The 23,987-nt window shown below is 42.0% G+C and overlaps 1 protein-coding gene across 1 annotated transcript; it reads right to left on the bottom strand.

Annotated features, from left to right (window-relative positions):
- Window positions 1–4,582: 4,582 nt before the first annotated feature.
- LOC117547275 lies at window positions 4,583–11,550 on the bottom strand. The gene is made up of 3 exons (XM_034217881.1): window positions 11,438–11,550; window positions 10,897–10,972; window positions 4,583–5,208 (listed from the first exon to the last, which is right to left on the bottom strand). Exons 1-3 carry the CDS (start codon window positions 11,468–11,470, stop codon window positions 4,661–4,663), a joined length of 657 nt encoding a protein of 218 aa, XP_034073772.1. The 5' UTR covers window positions 11,471–11,550; the 3' UTR covers window positions 4,583–4,660.
- Between the last annotated feature and the right edge of the window lie 12,437 nt (window positions 11,551–23,987).

Raw genomic sequence — 23,987 nt, 5'->3', positions numbered from 1 at the left:
GGTCCCAGTTCCGTGGGAGGATCGGTTTAACACAGATGAAGACTTCTCCATTCAACACGTCCTAACAGATCACCAGAGAACAATAAATCAAGTCGCTGTGTTGATGCCTGTTACATCACATTACATTGCATTTAGCTGACGCTTTTATCCAAAGCGATTTACAATAAGTATTCACTGTTCAAAACATTCACATCAATAAATCCTTTACTAACTATTATTGTTGTCAATATGATGTCGGATTGCATTTTTCTAGAACTTGTTGACAATATTAATGTAACAAAATGAGCTGTGGTGATCTGTTAGGACGTGAAGATTCGTGGCGCACTCATAACACGCAGGGCATGATTGATTTTTACTGTTGGGACTCGGGTTTGAGTCCAGCATGAACTTTTTTGTTATTTTCATGTCGATGCACATTGAATATGTTGTTTGAATAGAGGATTCGTAATATTGTTTGCCGACACCAACATTCACGACCAAGCAGCATTTTAAAGTCTAAATATCCCCAATGACATTTCTGCTGCTATCTTTGCAAAACGAGGTAACAGTCACATCTTATCTGGATGAGTGCTGCACAATACCGTTTTTATAAGGGATACATGTGTGGGTAGTCTTTCATATTAAACATGATCGCTGGTAGATAGCCACAGAAATCGTAACACAATTTAACGTGGGCGTGTCCCAGTTCCGTGGGATGATCACAGTTTAACACAGATGAAGACTTCTCCACGCTGCTTTCAAACTGTGAGTAAACACTGTGTGCTTCACTTGGAGGCTGTCTGAAGGTATACACAGATGGACTTGGACATTAACAACGATATTCCGTAATAAGTCTGGAAACAATAGCTGGATTAAATTATTTATTCGAGCAACTCGTTTGTCTTGTTGTAGTCCTCGCTGTTCGCGTCCGGATATCGCCATCGTAATCACAACCTCACACACTGGTACTGGATGTGCATCAACGTGTTCCTAAGAAGCCAAATATACCAAAAGATGTATGTAAACGACAGAAGAAAGCGATCTAAATGTGTATTTCAGTCGAAAGCCACGCACCAAACGGAAACGAGTTGATTGGGAAACAAGTTGATCGGGAAACAAGTTAATCCGGAACACCGGCTAGCGGGTACTTTTCCGCAGTTTTCCGGCCCCATAAAATCGTGGTTCTAGGGCCAGGGACAACGAGGCTGAGTATGCTAAACTAGAGAGGGAATCGCTAGCAAGGGTGGTAGTGGTACTACATGCATACATATCTAGTAATAAAAATCATTGTATACTAAGTAGGCCTAAATTGTGGTTGTATTGTTTGCCTTTTTAGAAAACTTTATTTTATATTATTTGGGCAGTACATGATATACACAATTGTATTGTTTGCCTGTAGTTGGCCTTTTAATTAATACAATATTTGAATTTGAAGTTTTGTAGATAGGGATCTTTTGGAATCATCTAGTCTTTGTAATTGTCCGGCGACGTTTCTCAGACTGTCCAGACTGCTTTAATTCTCTAGCTTAAATCAGTAAATGTTCTAAAATGTTTGCTGGGGCCCTGACATGGATGTATAATAAGAACTGGATACAGCGTGGGAGGCGGGGCCTCATTCATTCCTATGAGAGTTGCTCAATAGCGCATGATGACAAAATGGCCCAACTTTTGAGAGAGCGAAACGTCACAGATTACCCGGCATGCCTGAGAAGTGCGCTCATAGCGCATGCGCAACTTTAACCACGCCGCCCAAAAGGCTCGTTCACATTAAGCACGTGAATTTGCGTACACGTAACAGCACCGCGCGTTCATGACAGCATGGTACTGGATTTATATTAACGAGGCGGCAGTTAGCAGCTAGCGGCTAGCTAGTAAATGATGCTAACTTACACATCAATCGTTATGTACTTTTATATTACGCTGACATCAGGATCTAATAATTCCTTACATTTATTATAGCGCTTTTCCAGATGCTCAAAGCGCTTTACAAATACACATTACACATATTTTTTATACATGCAATGGTCACTGTGGACAATACCCAGGAGCAAGTTCAGGACACAAGGACACAACGGCTTTACAGACGCAGCAGCGGCGGGTTTCACCCCTTGATCTGATGATCATTGCACAGCACACTGCGCCACACCGTCCATCTTCACGCCTCGAAGTCATCGAGGCGCTTTTACAAGTACACATTAGTATTATACATGTACTGTGGACAATACCCACAGGAGCAAATCCGGGTGAAGTGTCTTGCCCAAGGACACAACGGCCTGACGCAGTGGCGGCAGGAGCGGGTTTCGAACTGGAGTTCCCCAGCACCCCCGTTGATCTGATGATCAGATGCAAAGACCACTGCGCCACCCGTCCCATCTAGTGATATCCAAGCAACAGAGCTTCATACTTGTGTGGGTTGTACATGAAACCACTTGGTAATATATAAAAATGTATATGTTGAAGCCTGTTATGATCAATTGTGAGTTAAAACTTTATCTAAAAAGTAAAGCTGACGATGGATTACTGTGGTGGAGTTAAAATAACAATAGCCTATTTCTTTTTGAAATGTGATTGAGTAAAAGGATAGTAACTGTGATTATTCATGTTAAGTAGCCCACAAGTAACTAAAACGTATAATACTTGAAGGAAAGGTGTAAAATGTTCCCATAAATACCAATATCACAGTACAACACCCCTTGTTGTTAAATACCAACCATGTGTATATATATATATAAATATGCCGCTAAAACTGTAATATACCAGGCTGCTAAATCCTCCAAACTGTTACAGGATGTGTATTTTGTGAAATGTGAATTTGTTTTTAATTATAATTTCTTGTTTTGAATCTTTAATACTTTTATGCATACTTTAAGTAACATTAGGCTGTCTTTGGCTCTTTTCTGCTGTAACAATGTAAATGTATTCTGATCTAATTGATGTTTGTCAGTTTGTTTCCCTGTATTGCGACACTTATTTAGTTTAAGATTATTTCTCCTTTTTTTACAGACATCCCCAACCATAGTGGAATGCTGTTGTAAAGGATTGCATTGATCCGTGCATCAATACCTTCACCCAGCTTTGAGGCCTCCAATGAATGAACATCATCTTGTGGCTGGGAAAAATGTGAACAAATAAATCTCACAAAGAGTGACTTTCTGGTGTAATCATTATAATATCAAAGACAAGCACTTTAAGTAACAATATATAAAATCATTCAGCAGCAGAGGATGGGGTGGAAACAGCATTTCTAACTAAGATGATTACAATATTACAAGTTAAACATCAAGATGAACATACTATTATTAATTAAAAAAAGTACATGGGAGACTTAAATATCCTGCAATATACCATTAGCAGAATAGGAACAAATGTGCCAAAACATTTCTAAAATAAACATAAACATAAACTGAGGGCTTTCTTCCTGAGCCGCTGGGAGTAAAGGTCCTCCATAGATGGCAGCTCCGCCCTGGTGATGTTCTGTGCAGTTTTCACCACCCTTCGGAAAGCCTTACGATTGAGGGCGGTGCAGCTGCCGTAACAGGCCGTGATGCAGCCGTGTCCGTGATGGACACTGAGGAATCTGAAGCTGCTGACTCTCTCTACCGTAGTCCCATTGATGGCGATGGGGGGCGTGTCCCTCTCTTTGCTGCTTCCTGTAATCCACAATCAGCTCCTTGGTTTTGCTGACGTTGAGATGGAGGTTGTTATCCTGGCACCAAGAGGTCAGGTTTTCGACCTCCTCTCTGTACGCCGTCTCGTCGCCGTCTGTGATCTGGCCGATGACGGTTGTCTGTTACGATCTCAGGCACTTAGGATGTTGGACCCAATTGCAGACAGGGAGACAGAGGTAAAGTATTGGTAAGATACTTTATTTTTCCAAGAAAACACGATGAACAAAAAAAGGTCACTAACTAATCTCAGGATGAGATGACAACAAATGAGACCAAAAGGAAAATCGCTTACGTAGTAAGGAACAAAACTATTCTTGAGCATAAAAGAGCATAGACCTGACCATGGCAAGAGACAATACGAACTGACACTGAACACTGGGAGACAGGGGAATTTAAACACAGGGTAACTAGACACAGGTGGGAACAATCAGGGGCGGGGCTGACACTGATGAGCACAGGAGACACACAAGGAGTGACAGGTGAAAACAATCAGGAAATTAGACACACCAGGGAACTAACGACAGACATGAAAACACAGGGAAAAGAGACCAGACAATATACAGGGAGGAAAACATGACAAGGAGAACGAAAAAACACCCACACCTAGACATAGAAACGTGACATGACATAATAATCCTGACATTGTGTCGTCAGCACGTAGGACCATACCAGTGTCTTGAAGTGGCTGCGCTTCCTCCTGGGCAGCATCCAAAATGGAGAAGAAAGAGAACAGACACACCACAGCTGGGTGAGGCTGGGGAAGATGAGTGAGAGAAAGAGAGAAACAAAACAGGGGGACTAAGATGAGTGAGGGAAAGAGAGAAAAAGACAAGGGGACTAAAGTTTAAGAGAGAGGAAGAACACAGAATGTGAGTGAACAATTTAATTAAATTACACATTTAAAAAAAATAGTGTGAGTAAGTGAAGAGGAGGACTGCCCTGTCAAATTTAAAAGTTATTCTTGTTAAATATACATATCCTGTTGAGGCTAGAATCCAAAATGCAGAACCACTTTAGATTGTAGCCTCAAGGGACTGTTTAAGGTTACTTAAAAACATATCATTTCCCAAATTGGTGAAATGAACTCCATCTCTTAGAAATATGCCAGGGCAGTCAAACTTAATGCAAGGATGCCTTACACTCTCTCCACCCAAACCACTAACACATTTACCCATCTCTCTGTTCACCCACATTCTGGCCTTGTTCAGCTTTCCTGGATTGGCTTTCCTCCAGTGACATCTCTCATTGATAGAAGATAGAATTATCTTCATCTCTGAGAAGTTGTCACTGAGGGAAAGCAGGTCCTGCTTCATCGCTGTGACAAGCTCCACACCTTTGATGTTGCCAAGGTCGTTGCCGCCACAGTGGATGAGCAATACATCCGGGAATGTTCTTCCTCTCAAGGACTGATAGAAAAAGGGAAGAAGGTTCCTCCACCTCAGACCACCCTTGCCAAACCACCACACACGGCAATTGAGACCCAGCTTGCTTCCCATGGTGTGTCTGGCTCTTTCTTCCCCACGTCTAACGTAGCTGCTCCCTATTATCCACACATTGGGACCTAGATAGAATAAAATATATTGAAAAAGGAAAAAAAAGTGTTTACTGGTGATCATCTTTTAGAAAAAGGCGGTACATGTAGCCTGAGTTGTCATATAATTTTCATCATATTTTTAAGACTACACAAGTTTAATTTGTATATTATATTACATATAACTCTATACTTGTATATAGAATCATGATGAAACTTTATAAGGATTAAGATTATATATTAATATTACATTAAATAATGCATGACGATTTCATGCATTATTACGAAGCAGGATGTATCAAGTCACTGACTTTTTGTGATAAGGCAAGGCAAGGCAAGGCAAGTTTATTTATATAGCACTTTTCAACACAAGGCAATTCAAAGTGCTTTACAAAAAATGAAAGAGATTAAGAAAATGGCATTTAAAATCAGTCATTAAAAGAAAAGCTAATAAAATAAACATTAAAAGAAAAAATACATGGATAAAAGTTACAGTGCTGTCAATTAAACATTAAAAGAAAAAAGTACATGGATAAAAGTTACAGTGCAGTCTAAGATATGAATAGTTCAATTAAAAGCAGCGACAAAAAGAAAAGTCTTCAGCCTGGATTTAAAAGTAGTCAGAGTTGCAGCGGACCTGCAGGTTTCTGGGAGTTTGTTCCAGATATTTGGAGCATAATAACTGAACGCTGCTTTACCATGTTTAGTTCTGACTCTGGGGACAGAAAGCTGACCAGTCCCTGAAGACCTGAGAGATCTGGATGGTTCATAATTTAGCAGGAGGTCAGAAATGTATTTTGGGCCTAAACCATTCAGTGCTTTATAAACCAGCAGCAGTATTTTGAAATCTATTCTGTGACACACAGGAAGCCAGTGTAAAGACTTCAGAACAGGAGTGATGTGATCCACTTTCTTAGTGTTAGTGAGGACTCGAGCAGCAGCGTTCTGAATTAGCTGCAGCTTCCTAATAGATTTTTTAGTGAGACCTGTGAAGACACCATTGCAGTAGTCCAGTCTACTGAAGATAAAAGCATGGACAAGTTTTTCCAAATCCTGCTGTGACATTAGTCTTTTAATCCTAGATATATTCTTTAGGTGATAGTAGGCTGATTTAGTAACAGTTTTAATGTGACTGTTGAAACTCAGGTCAGAGTCCATGACTACACCTAGATTTCTGGCTTTATCTGTTGTTTTGAACATTGCACACTGAAGCTCAGCGCTAACTTTTATACGTTCTGCCTTGGCTCCAAAAACCATTACCTCAGTTTTATCTTTGTTTAATTGGAGAAAGTTCTGACACATCCAGTCATTGATTTGTTCAATGCACTTACTCAGTGTTTGAATTGGAGCATAGTCTCCTGGTGAAATTGTTACGTAAATTTGTGTGTCATCTGCATAGCTATGGTAACTTATTTTGTTGTTCTTCATTATCTGAGCCAGTGGTAGCATGTAGATGTTAAAGAGAAGAGGCCCCAAGATGGAGCCTTGAGGAACCCCACATGTCATATTTGTCAACTCAGATGTGTATTTACCTATAGAAACAAAGTTGTTTCTGTCCTTTAAGTAGGATTCAAACCAATTCAGAACTGTTTCCGAAAGTCCCACCCAGTTCTCCAGTCGGTCTAGTAATATGCTGTGGTCAACAGTGTCAAACGCAGCACTGAGATCTAATAATACTAACACTGAAGTTCTGCCACTGTCTGTGTTTAAGTGGATGTCATTAAAGACCTTTACAAGAGCAGTCTCAGTGCTGTGGTTTGGACGAAAGCCTGACTGGAACACATCAAAACAGTCATTTAAATGCAAGAAATTACTCAACTGTTGAAAAACAACTTTTTCAATGATTTTACCTAGAAATGGGAGGTTTGATATGGGCCTGTAATTGTTCATTACTGAAGCATCTAGATTATTCTTTTTTAAGAGCGGTTTAATGACTGCAGTTTTCAGGGCCTGTGGAAAAATACCTGAGTGAAGAGATTTGTTTACTATATGAAGTAGATCTGAGGCCATGCAAGGCAAAACATCTTTGAAAAATCCTGTTGGAATAATATCAAGGCAGCAGGAGGAGGATTTCAGAAGTTGAATAATGTCCTCTAGGTTTTTATCATTAATCTGATGGAATTGTGTCATGATGTCTGAATTGATGTGAAGTGGAGATAGGGACAACACATTTACTGTTCCTGATGCAGAGGCACTGACTGCTTGTCTGATTTTCTGAATTTTGTCAGTGAAAAAGGAGGCAAAATCATTGCACGCCCTGGTGGATAGAAATTCAGAGGCTACTGACACTGGGGGGTTAGTTAGTCTGTCGACGGTAGCAAACAAGGCACGTGCGTTGTTTTTGTTTTTGGTAATGATGTCAGAGAAGAACGATTGTCGTGCGTTTTTCAATTCCAAATTATAGAGGCCAAGTCTCTCTTTATAGATTTCAAAGTGAACCTGGAGATTTGTTTTTCGCCACCTGCGTTCAGCTTTTCGACATTCTCTTTTTTCTGTTTTCACGGTCATGGCCTTTCTCCATGGAGATATTTTCTTGCCAGACACTTCCTTTACCTTAGTTGGAGCAATGGCATCTATAACATTTTAATTTTTGAATTAAAATGATCTACTAGCTCATTTACTGAGATGTTGGCAGGGGCAAGTGTGGAAGAGAAATTCTGAGTAAACATTTCCCTAGTGTTTTCAGTTAAATATCGCTTTGTGGTTACCTCTTTTTGAACATTTTTGTGAACAGAAATAGAGCTCTCAAAGAAAACACAGGAATGGTCAGAGAGTGCAACATCAGTCACCACAACCTTAGAGATATTCAGACCCTTTGAGATAATTAAGTCCAGAGTGTGCCCCTTATTGTGCGTGGGCTCCGTCACATGCTGAGTCAGTCCATAGCTATCAAGAACACAAAACAGTTCTTTAGCCCCTCTGTCCTGGGGGTTGTCAACATGGATGTTAAAATCACCAACAATGACTAGACGGTCAAAGTCAATACACACTATAGACAGCAGTTCAGTAAAGTCATCAAAAAAGCTTGCACAGTATTTGGGTGGTCTATAGATATTTAGGAACAGAGCTCGAGAGGAGCATTTCAGCCGGAGGGCCACATATTCAAAAGAATCAAAGTTTCCATAAGATGTCTTCCTGCATTGAAGGGCATCATTGAACAGAATAGCAACTCCACCCCCTTTCTTATGCATTCTTTCCTGACTCATAAAACTGAAGTTGGGAGGGGTTGATTCGATAAGAACAGCTGCACTGTTATTTTGTTCAATCCAAGTTTCTGTTAAAAACATAAAATCGAGATTGTGCTCAGTGATAAAATCATTGATTAAAAATGTTTTTCCTGCTAAAGACCTGACATTTAATAAAGCTAGTTTAAGTTTGTTAAACACACTATCAGTCATGTTTTTTGTAACAAGCTGTGGCTGACATGCAATCACTGCTAAATTAGATACACTCACACAAACGTTTGAGCGCTTCCTGTTTCTATGATTCACCGCTCTTAATCTATTACCTATCAACACAGATATCGGCAAAGCTACTGGCAGGCAGGGCCCCGACATGTCCTTGAAAGAGTTGAGAGTGCCATACGCCCTTGAGCCTGGACCCATCACATATCAGTAAGAGTTTGTTGTGTTTTGTACACACACATCCTTATCAGGCTTCGGAGACTGCAGAAGCCCCCTCGAAGGGAGGGGAGGTGGTCGACGTAGGCACGGTGATGGAGACGGGCTAGATGGTGCGGGGGTAGAGGACATGCTGCCAGGGGGGGGGAGGGGGTTGACGTAGGCGCGGTGATGAGGACGGGGGAGATGGTGCGCGTCTCCGCGGTGATTTTGGTGGGCGTCGTTGAGGAGCGGGGGTAAAGGACATGGTGCCAGCCCTGCGTATCGCCTTCGTTTGGTCTTTGAACTCCAGGAAGGAATCGGTGCCAACCCTCTGTATCTCCTTTGTGTGTTCATCGATCTCCAGGAGGGTGGGCGAGGGTGAAAGGGTGAACGGAGTATCCTCAAAGGCGTTGACAGGGGGGGGGGGCAGTGGAGACTCCTCCATGTGTCTCATATGTCTCCCATAATCAGAACATTCCTCAGGCGGGTGCAGTGATAATTCTTCAGGGTTTTCTGCGTGATGTGTTGTGTCTTTCTCGTGTTTTGATTCCTCCTGCCGCTTGTCCTTGGCAGAGGGAACAGATTGATGACGCAGGCAGTTGAATATGTTAGAGATAAACAATTTCACTCCTGACTTGTTCAGGCAAACTCCATTTGCCTTGAAAAGATGTCTGCGATCCCAGAAAAAGTTAAAATTGTCAATAAAATGAACAGAATGGTCAGTACAGGCCGTTGAAAGCCACGTGTTCAGTGCAAACAATCTGCTGAATCTCTCCACTCCTCTTCTGACTGGCGGTAGAGGGCCACTGATGAACACCTCTGCATTTAGAGAGCTGGCAGTTTCCAACAAACATTTAAAGTCTTCTTTCAGCACTTCTGACTGTTGTTTCACAACATCATTTGTTCCAATGTGCAGTACCACATTCTTCACAGTCGGATGTTCAGCCCCAATATGCAGGATCTTCTCAGCCAAGTCAGAGACCACATCCTTGGGAAAACAGAGTACTTTGGTGTTGTTCTTATTACACAGACCTTTTACATCTCTTACAGCAGAGTCACCCACAATCAGAGTTTCAGGCCCAGTCGTTAGCTTTCCCTCTAGCCTTTTACTTTTAGAGTAGCTATTGGTCCTTACCCTGCTGCGTGAAGAGGACAGGTTATCCAGGTCATCAGATCTCCGGTTCTCGGTCAGCGGAGCGTATCTGTTCTGGATTGGCACACTTGGTGGTTTAGGAGGATTGTTTGTAATTCTCCCTTTAGCAGCTGTCCACGGCTGTTTCCTAGTATGAATAGGGGTTGAAGAGGCGCTCTTCCTGGGTGATAACAATGCAGGCCAGCCGGTCGCATCACAGATTTCGGAGCTCTGGGCTCTGCCTGTTATCCGTCCTCCCAAATCCCATGGAAGTGATTTACTCTTAGGCTTTGCACCCAGAGAGTTCCAGGGAGGACTACCACTTGTAGATTTATTACCCGGTACACAGCCCTCCTGTTCCTTGGAATCTTTGTAGCTGCTAACTAGCTGTGAGTTAGCATACCCTTCTCCATTACTTAGCAACACTGGTAAAGTTGTGTCATTCCCACGACATAGTCCATTCACTTCCACGTTAACTTCCAACCGTTGCATTTTCATTTCCAACACAGCCATCTTCTGTATAAGTTTCTGGAAGTCATCTGTAGAGAACGGAGGCATTTTGCTACCAACTAGCTTAAGCTAAATAGCAGTAGCCTACCAGGCTTTAGCTGTTGCTAGGCCACGCTATTGTAAGACTGACGTCGTCGTAAAAATGTTGAAATATGGCTGAAACCCTCCGTCTATTTACGAAGATGAACTGTCCCAGTGATAAGTTAATGTCCAGGAGCCGCTGCTCGAAGTTTTCAGAGAATAAGAATAGGAAAATCAGCATAAAAAGTAAGCAGAGGCAAGAGCAAGCAGAAAAGCGTCTGCACTGTAAGAAAGATAAGCAAGGAGCATAAGGTCACAATCAACTGATTTCACTTATCAGATGTAAAAATAAGGTACAATATATTTGTTTTTGCCATATGAAAGTAAAGGGTATGCAATCAAAAAATTACTGAAACAAAATGAATAAAAATTCTTATAAAAACTATACAGCACCTTGTCCAAGTATGGCGGGAGGCCCACTTTCCTTCAGGATTTCCTCTCTGGATGACGATCCGGCTATTTCTGCCATCTATAAATAAAGTACAAATGATTAGCTCTTCACGCCTCTTTAAAATAATATGTGTTCTTGAAGATTCTGTATGCATCGTCGTTTACAATGGTAGGGACATTGCATTGGAAATTAGTTGTGAAAAATACATGTCATTTTTTGTTTTTTCATCTCACATTTATAGATTTTAAATACAAATATATATATATAAAACGAATTATAAATGCAAAGTCTGGTTTCTAGAAAGTTAGCTAATGCATACAGAGTTAACATTGCAGAACTGCTGGCATAAATACATTTCTAGCATTTTGGTTAACTATGAAAAGTATGGAAAATTACTGTGCAAACACCCAACATTAGCTTAGCCACAGTAGCGGTTGCTGATGAGTGGTTTGGCTTATTTTACTCTTTTATATGAGAACATGTTACATTACATACAGACATTAAGGAGGCAGGTTAGAAAATAAATATGTTTTCGTATCTTACCTTTTGGAGCAAACTGTTGTCGGTTGTTAGCATAGACTGTCTGTATATATAAAGCGTTGTCTCTTTAGCCTCAGTGACGTGACAGTGAACACTGAACGTGACCGCGTGTGAAGGGGGAGGGGCGCGGGGGATTTAGGTCTGGGCTGCGCTAAATTCAGCATCTCTTTCCAACATCTCCTGTGGCGGCAATCCACATTCTATACTATTCTATACTTCCTTCTATATATGTATGAGCTCTGTATGTGTTTTATTTTCCTTATGACTGTTGTAAGTAAACTTTTTTATTCTATACTTCCTTCTATATATATGTATGAGCTCTGTATGTGTTTTCTTTTCCTTATGACTGTTGTAAGTTAACTTATTTATTCTATATCTTCTTCTATATTTGTATTTGAATGTATGTCACAGTCCTCTGTTTATTTATTGTTAAGCAACGCAACACATGGTTTTCAACAGTGGAACGATTTATGTGAATGTCAACAGCAACATCCCAAGCTTCTTTCTAGCCAATATTCATTATGTTGTATTTGTACCTTCAACTGTAACTGAAAGTTCAATTTGGTGTATTTTGTTTGCAAGTCTGTGTTCAACATACTACTTGGAGTACGCTTAACGCGGCACAAGTCTGTACTGAACATGGACACGCAAAATTCTAAACATGGATTTTTTTCATATCTGATACCAAATCTTGCAGCAATATTGCCACACTGGAGATGTATATTAGTTATTTAGAGTTTAGTGTTCAATGTATTCAATGTATTCAATGTGTTAAATGTATTCAATGTGTTAAATGTATTCAATGTGTTAAATGTATTACATTACATTACATTGCATTTAGCTGACGCTTTTATCCAAAGCGACTTACAATAAGTACATTCGATCAGGAAGACACAACCTTGAAGAAAACAGAATCATATAAGTACATCAGGTTTCATAGAGCCAAACATTTCAAGTGCTACTCAACTGGCTTTAGATAAGCCAGTCCTTTATTAGTATAAAAGTGCTTCGTTAATAGTTCTAACGCTCGAAGTGGAGTCGAAAGAGATCAGTTTTCAGTTTGCGCCGGAAGATGTGCAAGCTATCTGCCGTCCTGATGTCAATGGGGAGCTCATTCCACCATCTTGGAGCCAGGACAGCAAACCCACGTGTTTTCGCCGATGGGAACTTGGGTCCCCCTCGCAGCGAGGGCGCAACGAGTCGTTTGGCTGATGCAGAGCGTAGTGCACGCGCTGGGGTGTACGGTTTAACCATGTCCTGGATGTAGGAAGGGCCAGATCCATTCGCAGCATGGTAAGCAAGTACCAGTGTCTTGAAGTGGATTCTAGCAGTTACCGGAAGCCAGTGAAGGGAGCGGAGGAGCGGAGTGGTGTGGGAGAATTTAGGAAGGTTGAAGACCAGACGAGCCGCTGCATTCTGGATGAGCTGCAGAGGTCGGATGGCACATGCAGGTAGACCAGCCAGGAGGGAGTTGCAGTAGTCTAGGCGTGAGATGACGAGAGCCTAGACCAGAACCTGAGTCGCTTTCTGAGTCAGCTGGGGACGTATCTTCCTGATGTTGTAAAGCGTGTATCTGCAGCAACGGGTTGTAGCAGCGATGTTTGCAGTGAAGGACAGGTTGTTATCTAGGGTCACACCCAGATTCCTTGCAGTCTGAGTCGGGGAAACAACTGAGGTGCCGATGTTGATTGTTAGGTCAAGAGTGGGACAATCTTTTCCCGGGAGGAAGAGCAGCTCAGTCTTGTCAAGGTTGAACTTGAGGTGGTGAGCAGACATCCACTGAGAGATGTCAGCTAGACAATCAGAGATGCGTGCAACGACCTGGGTCTCTGAGCGGGGAAAGGACAGAATTAATTGGGTGTCGTCAGCGTAGCAGTGGTAAGAAAAACCATGCGGGCTAATGACTGATCCGAGCGAGTTTGTGTACAAGGAGAAGAGGAGGGGACCAAGAACAGAGCCCTGAGGGACCCCCATAGTTAATTGACAAGGGTCGGACTCAGACCCTCTCCAAGTCACCCTGTAGGTACGGTCTTTCAGGTATGAGGTGAGGAGGGAAAGTGCAGAGCCTGAAACTCCAAGTCTTTGGAGAGTGCGAAGGAGGATCTGATGATTCACCGTGTCGAATGCAGCAGACAGGTCCAAAAGGATGATGACAGAGGAGAGGGATGCAGTTTTGGCAGTGTGCAGTTCCTCCGTGACAGCAATGAGAGCAGTTTCTGTGGAGTGACCTGCCTTGAAACCAGACTGGTGCGGATCCAGAAGGTTGTTCTGATTGAGATAACAGGAGAGTTGTTTAAAGACAGCGCGTTCAAGTGATTTAGACAGGAACGGGAGGAGAGAGACAGGCCTGTAGTTTATAACATCAGACGGGTTGAGAGTGGGTTTCTTTAGGAGAGGGTTTACTCTTGCCTCCTTGAGACTGTTTGGAAAGTGACCAGAAGTTAGAGAAGTGTTGATGAAATGGGTGAGAAACGGTAGAATATCAGGAGCGATAGTCTGAAGGAGGTTTGAAGGGATAGGGTCCAGAGGACAGGTGGTAGGGCGGGCAGAGGTAATGAGGGTAAGAACCTCACTTGGAGAGAGAGGGGAAAAGGAGGTAAGTGTGTTGGTGGAAGGAGGGTCTGGTGACCCAGCGGTGAGTAAAGGTGAGTCAGAAAAAGAAGAGCGAATATCATCAACCTTTTTTTCAAAGTGGGTAACAAAGTCGCTTGACAGAAGTGAGGAGGGGGGGAGGAGCTTTTGGAGGGTCCAAGAGGGTGGAGAAGATGGAAAATAGTTTTTTAGGATTGGAATAGGAAGATTGGATCTTATCTTGAAAGAAAGTGCTTTTTGCCTGAGAGATCGAAGCAGAGAAAGAGGAGAGGAGAGCTTGATAGGTCGTCACGGTGTTTGGATTTCCACCATTTCCGCTCTGCTGCCCTAAGGACGGTTCTATTAGCACGCAGTGCATCATTTAGCCAGGGAGCAGGAGGGGACTGACGAGCCTGCCGAGATGTGAGAGGACAGAGCGAGTCCAGAGTGGATGAGAGAGTAGAGAGGAGAGTTTCTGCAGCAGAGTTTGGAGGCAGGAGTTGGAACGAATCAGAGGAAGGGAGGGCTGAGAGCACCGACGAGGCAAAGGTAGAGGGGGAGAGGGAGCGAAGGTTACGGCGTACAAGTGTAGGATGGGAAGAGATTAGTTTGTTATGTTTGGAAAGGGATAGAGAGAATGAAATGAAGAAGTGATCGGATGTGTGGAGCGGGTTTACAGAGAGGTTAGAAGTAGCGCAGTTCCTTGAGAATATGAGATCAAGGACATTGCCAGCTTTATGAGTTGGTGGGGACGGAGAGAGTGAGAAAGCAAAGGCGGTTAACAGAGATGTTAGTTCGTCTATCTTCCCCGTCTGGAGGTTGAAGTCTCCGAGAAGTACAGCGGGAGGACCAGTTTCAGGGATGAGTGAGAGGAGATTATCTAATTCCTCCAAGAAGTCCCCCAAGGCACCTGGTGGACGGTAGAGAACAACAATGGTTAACTGTATAGGATGGGTTACTGTGACGGCATGGAACTCAAAGGTGGAAGGAGTGAAGTTAGGTAGCTTGAAGAGGGAAAAGCTCCATTTGGGAGAGAGCAGGAGACCAGTGCCACCTCCTCTGCCAGTGGGTCTGGGTGTATGGGAGAAGGAATATGCTGTGGAGAGAGCTGCTGGGGTGGATGTGTTGGATGGAGTAATCCAGGTCTCAGTGAGAGCAAGGAAATCCAGAGACTGCAGGGAGGCGTAGCCAGAGATGAAGTCAGCCTTAGGAACAGCTGACTGGCAGTTCCACAGGCCACCTGAAACTAGATGTTGGATCTCAGTGGAGCACGTGGGATAGACGAGAGCAGGCCGGTTATATCGATTACGAGATACACGGGGCCAGTGATAATTGCGAGAAGACACATGAACAGGAATGGAGAAAATACACATGATTATAGCATGAGGGGCTAAACAACAAAATAAAATGAAACAAAATAGAAAATAAAAACACCAGCGATACTTAGCTCAATCAAAGTAGGATTTGCCTCCTCTTTGCCTCCCTCGTGACTCCTGTAGGACTCCAATGTCTTTGTCTGTCTTACTCCTGTAGGACTCCAATGTCTTTGTCTGTCTTACTCCTGTAGGACTCCAATGTCTTTGTCAGTCTTCGGCTGTCTGACGCTGAAGCTGACGCTCCAGGAAAGTGATACCTAAAAATGGACGCCTGATTGCTCAGTTCTCACAGCTGTAGGGGCACGCCCCTCTAATTAGTTAACTATCTACAGCTGATGGGCGACAATAGACTGGCCCTGCCTATATTAATAATTTAGGCTTGAGTGCTGAGACCTGTGAAGCAGGTTTCGCCTGAAATCTAATTAAACAAGAATATAACTTACAGTGGTTGCTGCGTCAATAGGTAATGTCGTCACCGGGTCCAGATGCACACTGAGTTCATCAGTTTTTAAATGCGGTATTTAAATGCTTTTTGAGCTAAAAGATGACTGAGTCACGCGGTTCTACTTCACGCAATCAATAGACTGGCCCTGCCTATATTAATAATGCAGGCTTGAGTGCTGAGACCTGTGAAGCAGGTTTCGCCTGAGCAGATCTGAGATTTAAAATCTCTCAAAAGCGATTTAGCCATTTAAGGTACAATAACAATTATACAGAGTCGAATAAATGAAACCGAGAAGTCTAATTAAACAAGAATATAACTTACAGTGGTTGCTGCGTCAATAGGTAATGTCTTCACCGGGTCCAGATGCACACTGAGTTCATCAGTTTTTTAAATGCGGTATTTAAATGCTTTTTGAGCTAAAAGATGACTGAGTCACGCGGTTCTACTTCACGCAATCAATAGACTGGCCCTGCCTATATTAATAATGCAGGCTTGAGTGCTGAGACCTGTGAAGCAGGTTTCGCCTGAGCAGATCTGAGATTTAAAATCTCTCAAAAGCGATTTAGCCGTTTAAGGTACAATAACAATTATACAGAGTCGAATAAATGAAACCGAGAAGTCTAATTAAACAAGAATATAAACCAGCATTCTCCTGTCCTGTGTATTAAATGTATTCAATGTGTTCAATGTGTTAAATGTATTCAATGTATTCAATGTGTTAAATGTATTCAATGTGTTAAATGTATTCATTGTATTCAATGTATTAAAATAACTATCCAAACATTTTATATGTAAGTTATTTATATGTATGTAGGCTAAGTGTTGTCTCGTGTGTATGTAGGCCTACTGTTTGTGATCGTTGTTGTGTCCTCACTCGTGGCCTGCACCTTGACGTGGTGAGTGGGCTTTAAACTAAGGCAGGCCATTTATGTTTGAAATATCATGCTAACAAACCTGCAATTACAGAATTGAATGATAGTGGTTATATATGTTCATGTCTTGCTGACATTATTACAATTTTTAAAACGGTTCTCCTCTCCTGCAGTCAGCTGTGATTCCAGGTGTTCATGCTGCCGCACGCCTCCCCCCCCATCCACCTCCTTTCATCATATCCAGTACCAGGAGAGCTAATCCAAAGACCTCATCACACCTCCTCTTCATCCCATCTCCTCATCAAATCCAGATCTTCAGCATTATCACCAGTGTCTAGACCCTGGGGGGTTCCATATGCTCACGGCTGCATTTCCCCTCTTAGATATACGATTTCAGGATCGGGGTCTAATCGCCAAAGACTTAACATTTATCATATGACATGTGTCAATAAATGTTCTTTAAACAAAATGAAGTCTCTCCTGATTGAACTGTCTGGACCCCATCCTCAACTTTTTTCAAACCATAACATGCCTTCAGAGGGCTTTCCTGTTGATAATGTTTGGTGGATTTTTTAATAGAATAATTGTAATCAATATTATATTACCTTTTAATCTATATAAATTGTATTAACATTTTTTGTCACTATTTTGTTCACCTTGTTCTACTATGCCAGCCATCAGAGGTATACATTTGTTAACATCTCTTTTAGGTTTCATTTCTTATATTTGTGAATTTCTATATAAAATGCTAATTTCTACCTGAAATGCTTATGTATTTTTAATTACATTTTCGTAAAGCTTTCACTTTTTCAGCGGAATAAATATTATAACTGGTTTTGTTCAGCATTGCCAGCTTCACTGTTGAGCGTGATGTTGTGCCCAGCATTCTCCTGTCCTGTGCTCTGAAATCAAAATGTGGATAAGAATAAAACAACACTAAAATAAACACTACAATACAACTTGTAAAACTTTTGAAAAAACACAAGGTTGTTCATTTGTGTGTACATACATACATATACAACACAGGCAATATACATATATATATACAATTATAATTAATACAACTGTTAATTTGATTAGAGCTTTGACACATATCTTTATTGATATATGTATAAATATGACGACTTAATTTATAGTCGGCCTAATAGCAAACAGCTACGTTCAACTCTTTTAATGGTATATTGCAAGTGCAATAAGAAGCTACAGGAACGTTAATCTACGTCGGTAATATTATTAACTTTATTTAATACAACATTTACGGTACACGATTTACATCATAGCATATACAGCCCATGTAGTATATTATTTTACAAATGATGAATTACAGCAAACATGTGCAATATATCCATTATTACAGCTCCGTGGGCTGGCAGTAAGGCGATATGGTCCGTTGTTATTGTGCATCCATGGGTAAAGATAAACGCATGTAGTACTGAACACGTCACATCACATGAACGTGCCGGGCAGCGCGGTCCCGTGGGTTAGATGCACGTTCATAATGCCGAGGGGAAATAACTCTCAGAATAACGTTATTAGCAAATTTCTACAACTTGAGGAACGAATGTTTTTAATAAGGGCTATACAAGTATTCATACTGGGGTAGTTTAAAAAAAATATCCAACGAGTTACAGGACCACTCTTTCCCCATGTAAGTTAATGGGAAAAAGTGTTTCCTGGCCCAGCAACCAAACGGAGTGTAGTACCGCCGTTTGGCCACTACGAATATTCTCATCAGACTCCGGCGCACTTCCTGGGGGCTTGGGCCCTGACTGTCACTACCCGATCTGCAGTGCGCATGTGCGAGATGGTCCGCCATATTGGACAACTCCGGACGGCTACCCAAGTAGGACAATATTAACACAGTGGCTTTTGGCAAAGCTCAAAAGGAAAACTCGAGAGAGATGAGTTATTGTTATTTACAACGTGACTTCACTATTATTTAACAACTCTTTTTATTGGGTTTCTTTTATTTGGGGTTAAGTACATTGTCAGAATAAGTGAGGAATGAATTTAACTTATGTAGACAGCTGTATGCCATACATTTTTACAATCTCTTGATGGTGGACAAGAGATGTGGAGAAGAAAGAGTAGAGACACTCCAGGAGCTCAACGCAGGTATGTGAGTTTTGTACACAGGTTGTATAAGTTACGTTTCACATTGCTTGTGAAAAATATACTACCACTATACGATCACTGATGTTTTTATTGACTGGACACTTATTTTGTAATGTAAAAGAGATAGCATGAGAGGAATCTCTTAAGCAATGCAGCTCACGTGTCCTTTTTATATGCTGTCCATTGAAATGCAGGAAAGTAATCACCAGCTCTGAGTGATCTGTTGACGAGGGGGACACTACACCGGAGTTACATAAGCAGAGATAAAGTGCTATTTTGGGGGGAACTCACCTCCTCTGGGGTCCCCCAGGAAGACTTTTTTAAATACTGAAGTTAAAAGCATCAATCTTGTGCACTTTGAGAGCAACATTACGAGATATGGATACATCTCTCAACACCCATTATGTCAAAAAGAAATCAAAGAATCAGAATCAGAAACGGGTTTATTATTTAAAACACTTCATTTTCCAATTAAATCATAAACTATGTCAAATTATTAGAAGTTGTTAGTAATTAGATTAAACAGAAAAAAGGGATGGAAGGAGGAAATAATATCCCTCCTCACTTGCTGTTTGCGGTTGAAATGATCTCTTTTGCTGGATGGAAAGCAGTGATGTCTCACTTGCCTTGGCCCTGTATCTGCAGTCCCTAAATCAGTCATGTTACTCATTGACTCTTGTCTGTTCTGGTGTTCCTGTTCATTGTTGTCTCCATTGTCGTTCTTGTCTGTTGTTTCTCCTTCTTGTGTTGTCCCTTTCTCCTGTTCTCCTTTCTTCATCCTCTACTCTGTTTGGCTCATCTGTGATGACTGTGGGTAAACCAAACAAGTATGTATCAGTTTCCAGCTCTGTCAAATAAATGCATTTCAAGATACACACCATTTGTCTTCATTAAAATGAGTGTCACCCACACTGTCACAAAAGGTAATACTAACCAATTGAAAATAGTTAAATTTACATCTCTTGTAGATATCACTGTTAGAGTAGTTATCTGCCAATAGGACAGAATCATTCCTATACAAATGCAGTTTGAGTAATTCACTTAATATATTTACTTAAAACTTGAATATAGTCATTTTCACTTAATACTCTAATATAGTCATCTTTCTGCTTTCAACACTAAGGAAAGCTGTACAATTTGACATGATAATGAGGAAAAAAGGGCTCCGACAATGCAGATCATTTTTTGATCATATCAATTTTAAGATGCGGGTCAAGGCTTAATATTTGGGAGCATAGTGTCCCTTGCTCCCTTTCAGGAGCCCCACTGGATTGGCTTTGATAATCTCATAATGTTCACATAGAAACTAGCTGTCAATAGGAAATATAAATCAGAATAATTATATTTTCATGCAAAATCTGTCACAAAAAGAGGTTGCACATTTAAATGCAGGTGTTGTTATGGCAACGTCAGTGGCCAGACAGCCACATTTACTGCTGCAAATACGTTCAAACATGCTGTCGACATGTAAAGCAGTGGCAACTATGCCACCATTTCAGCTGACTTTTTCTCAGAAATACTGTCACATAACATCCATATATATATTTCAGTGCTAGGTTGATGCTTAGCTAAGCTAACTATGAAACACTTTAACTGACAGGAATCAGGATCAACTGTGTACTACTGTAAGGTAGCTTCTAGCTTCATGTCGAACACAGACAGTAAGTCAACATTTCTCAGAGAGCTTTCTTTGAAATCACCAAGTAACGCTAAAAAAACACAACATTTAGATTGTATGACAAAGTGTTTATTTAATATATCTGGCTAGCTATAGCTACTTGCTAACGGTTTAGCTTACCCGCGCGATTCAAAGTAACGTCAACGTAGCTATAATGTATGCTTTGCTTACATGTTCGCATAACTTGTAAGTTTACTGACAGGTACATACCTTGTTCACCTGGCTCAGGTGGTGGCTCTGGGGTTGTTGTGTGAGCCACCACTTGAGAATTGCCGTCTTTTTTATTAAAGAAATGTCTAATGTCTAGGGGTGGCGGATCGATCCCAAAATATCGATACCTCCGATATTACGTTACGTTTCAAAATATCGATACTAGAGCCAATAGGATCGATACTGTTATACTTTTTTTTCTCGGTCTCCTCTACTCGTCAATTTCTTCAAAAAACTATGTGCAGACGAACACAAGTGTATGCTCTTTTCTTCTCTTCCACTGCTGTCCATCTTCTCCTCGAGGGCTCCCTGCCTGAACGCCGATTATCAAGCTGACTGACAGCAGCCAGCAGGGCAGGACAGCACAGCAGCCAGCGACTCGCGAGTGCAACACACACACGCGCATGATGGCTGAGAGAAAGAGCAGCGTTTGTGTGGAGCAATTTCACAACTGGCCATTAAAACTTAGCGAACTGTGATGTGTGCAAGAAGACAGTTTGCTACTTTGGCCACTTTGTATTGTTATTTTTCATGTTTGCACTTTAAATTTGCAAAGTAAAACGTGTATTTGTCTATAAAAACTGTCCTGTCTTTATTCATGAAAATGAATTCAGATTTAGTCTATTTATGATGATTTCAGCTAAAAAATCATGTCATGCAGCTCTCCCCTATATGAAAGTACATAAGACGCTTTTCATTAAAAAAAGTATCGGTATCGACGATACTGGCCCTGAAATACTTGGTATCGGATCGAATCCAGATTTTGTGGTATCGCCCACCCCTACTAATGTCCACCTTCAGAATCTCCGCGTCCGGGGCTGACAGTTTAAAGTTTAAACATTGTCACAGAAGAGAGCCTGTCAGCCAATAAAACACGTTTATTTCCATGCAACTCTCTGATTGGTCTGGTGGCGTCGTCTTGCCTCTGTGTTGCATTCACTGAACATGGGAAATTTACAATTCTGCCGTCCGTCCTATAGGTAAAGTAGGTTAATGTATTATATTATTGAGGGAGAATTTGTCCGGGGCTAAAGAAAAAACATCCGGGGCTAAAGCCCTGGATGCCTACCCCAGGTGACGCCCCTGAGTAGGCCTATTAAAAGTAAGCAGAGGACACCAAACCAACTGAGACCCGTCTGTCCGCCGCATTTACGCATTGTACACAGTGCTGGAATTGGGCCGGTACTCACCGGTACGCAGTACCGGCACTTCTGGTTCTGACCCATTGAGTACCGGCACTTCTTGCTCAGTACCGGCATGCTGGCGGTTACTCCGGTACTCATGCACCGTGCCAGTACTCAACACTCTCCCGCCGTTCTTATTATACATCCATAATATATATTACAGCCCGCCCGGTACTCAGTAGATGCGTCATGAGGTTGCCGAACGGACATTCTCATCGCTCTAACCGCTGGAGTTTCACAGCGGCTGTCAGCTGTTTACTCCTGTCATTCAAACAGAACGTGCTGGAGAGGGGGCGGGGCTTATCTTCTCCATGTAAATACTGTGGTGGAAACGACTATGTCAAAATTAACCTATTTGACCGTGATTTAATAGTAATACACGTTTCAAATAATAATAATAATAATAATAATATGCCGAAAGTAACAACATACTGAAAACTGTTAGTAGAACCATGTTTTAATGCTTACAATTACTATACCTAGATGCACGTGTGTTGTGTTTATGCAGTGCACACTCACCACCCAGTGGGTGGCTATGTAGCGTGATAGAACAGAGCAGGCACGCCCCCGAGAGAAGGAAAGCAAGTCACGTCACAAATTAGCATTTCTAAAATGTTAGCGTTGGATTAATAAAAGTGCAAAAAAGACAGCGGTTGTCGCCGGAAGAAAACTTCAAATACAGAGAATGCTGTGCCTGTGTTGGAAATTGTGTCTGATGGGGAGCTTTCTTTGGTTGATCCTCCTGCTCCAAGTTCTAGTGCATTAGCATTAGCACTAGCTCCGCCGCCTCCTCCAGAGCCTCTAACGTTAGCTGCTGCTGGCGCAACTGCCACCACAACACCGGGCAAAGCGATGCACCTGACTGCTGGACAACGGACCAGGTGCAATATTTTTGCAAGACCAATGCATGGCTCGTTCTTAAAGATAAGAAGCTAGGATGTCGGATATGCAGAGATGTCAAATCTTTGGGAATACACACTGGACAAGGACTGAAACTGTCAACTGAATGGGGTGAGTGTGCAGTGTCTCAATTTCGGTGTTGACAAGGGCAAACAACAAGCTAGCCTGAGAAAAAAAATCAAAGAACATAAAGAATCACAAGCCCATGTAAAAGCTGCTGACATCCTTACATCTGCTTCACGTGAAACTATTCAACATCAAGTGCAGTCTATGCATACATCTGAATTAGACACCACTATCAGAGTTTTTCGAACGGCATATACAATTGGCAAAACATAGCCGGCCATTCACAGACATGCCAATTGATTTGAATGTACAGAAACTGAATGGGCTGAACGTGGGCAGGGTTTTTGCACTCCAATAAAACCTGTGGCGAAATCATCGACCACATAAGCTCATGAGCTGAAGAAAAAAATGGCAAAAGACATTACAGAAAACCAAAGAAAACTCTGTGTTTTGGTCGATGAATCTACCACTATTAGTGGTAAAAACGGTGCTTGTTGTGTGTCTACGCTCAGCATTAGCTGATGCTGAGCCCGAAACGTTTTTTTGGGAGCTGATCGAGTTGGATGGAACAACGGCTGATGACATCACAAAGGCGTTAATGGAGTGTCTTGGAAGAGATTTTAACGAGGACTTTTAGGTCAGTGTTTCGTTTCTTTTGCATGTGATGGGGCTTCAGTCATGCTAGGGAAGAGAACAGGCGTTGCTACCCAGTTGTGTAGTAAATTCCCAAGCCTGTTTGTGTGGCACTGCTCCAATCATCGTCTAGAGCTGGCAGTTGGGGATGTGGTCAAGGAGGTCTCAGGGCTCAATCATTTCCAGATCTTTTTTGACAAACTCTATTCCTTGTTCCATGCCTCCCCCAAAAATCAGAGGCAGTTAGCGCAGTGTGCGCAAGCAGTCGGACAGCGTCTCCTGGTGGATAGGGCGTGTTTTGTCCATCCGCTGGGTGGCTTCAAGTGAAAGGAGCGTCAGAGCAGTCTGGGAAAACTACCGAGTGCTTCATGATCACTCACAAATGCTGCAAACGACACGAGCAGGGATTCCAGAGACAGAGCAAAGTACAAGGGCCTGGATGATGTGCTCACATCTGCAACGTTTGTCAGCAATCTGGGACTGATGTACGATGCGCTCACAGA

Source organism: Gymnodraco acuticeps, unplaced genomic scaffold, assembly GCF_902827175.1.
Source record: "Gymnodraco acuticeps unplaced genomic scaffold, fGymAcu1.1, whole genome shotgun sequence".
Taxonomy (NCBI): Eukaryota; Metazoa; Chordata; class Actinopteri; order Perciformes; family Bathydraconidae; genus Gymnodraco; species Gymnodraco acuticeps.
This window is presented reverse-complemented; position numbering and strand designations above follow the sequence as displayed.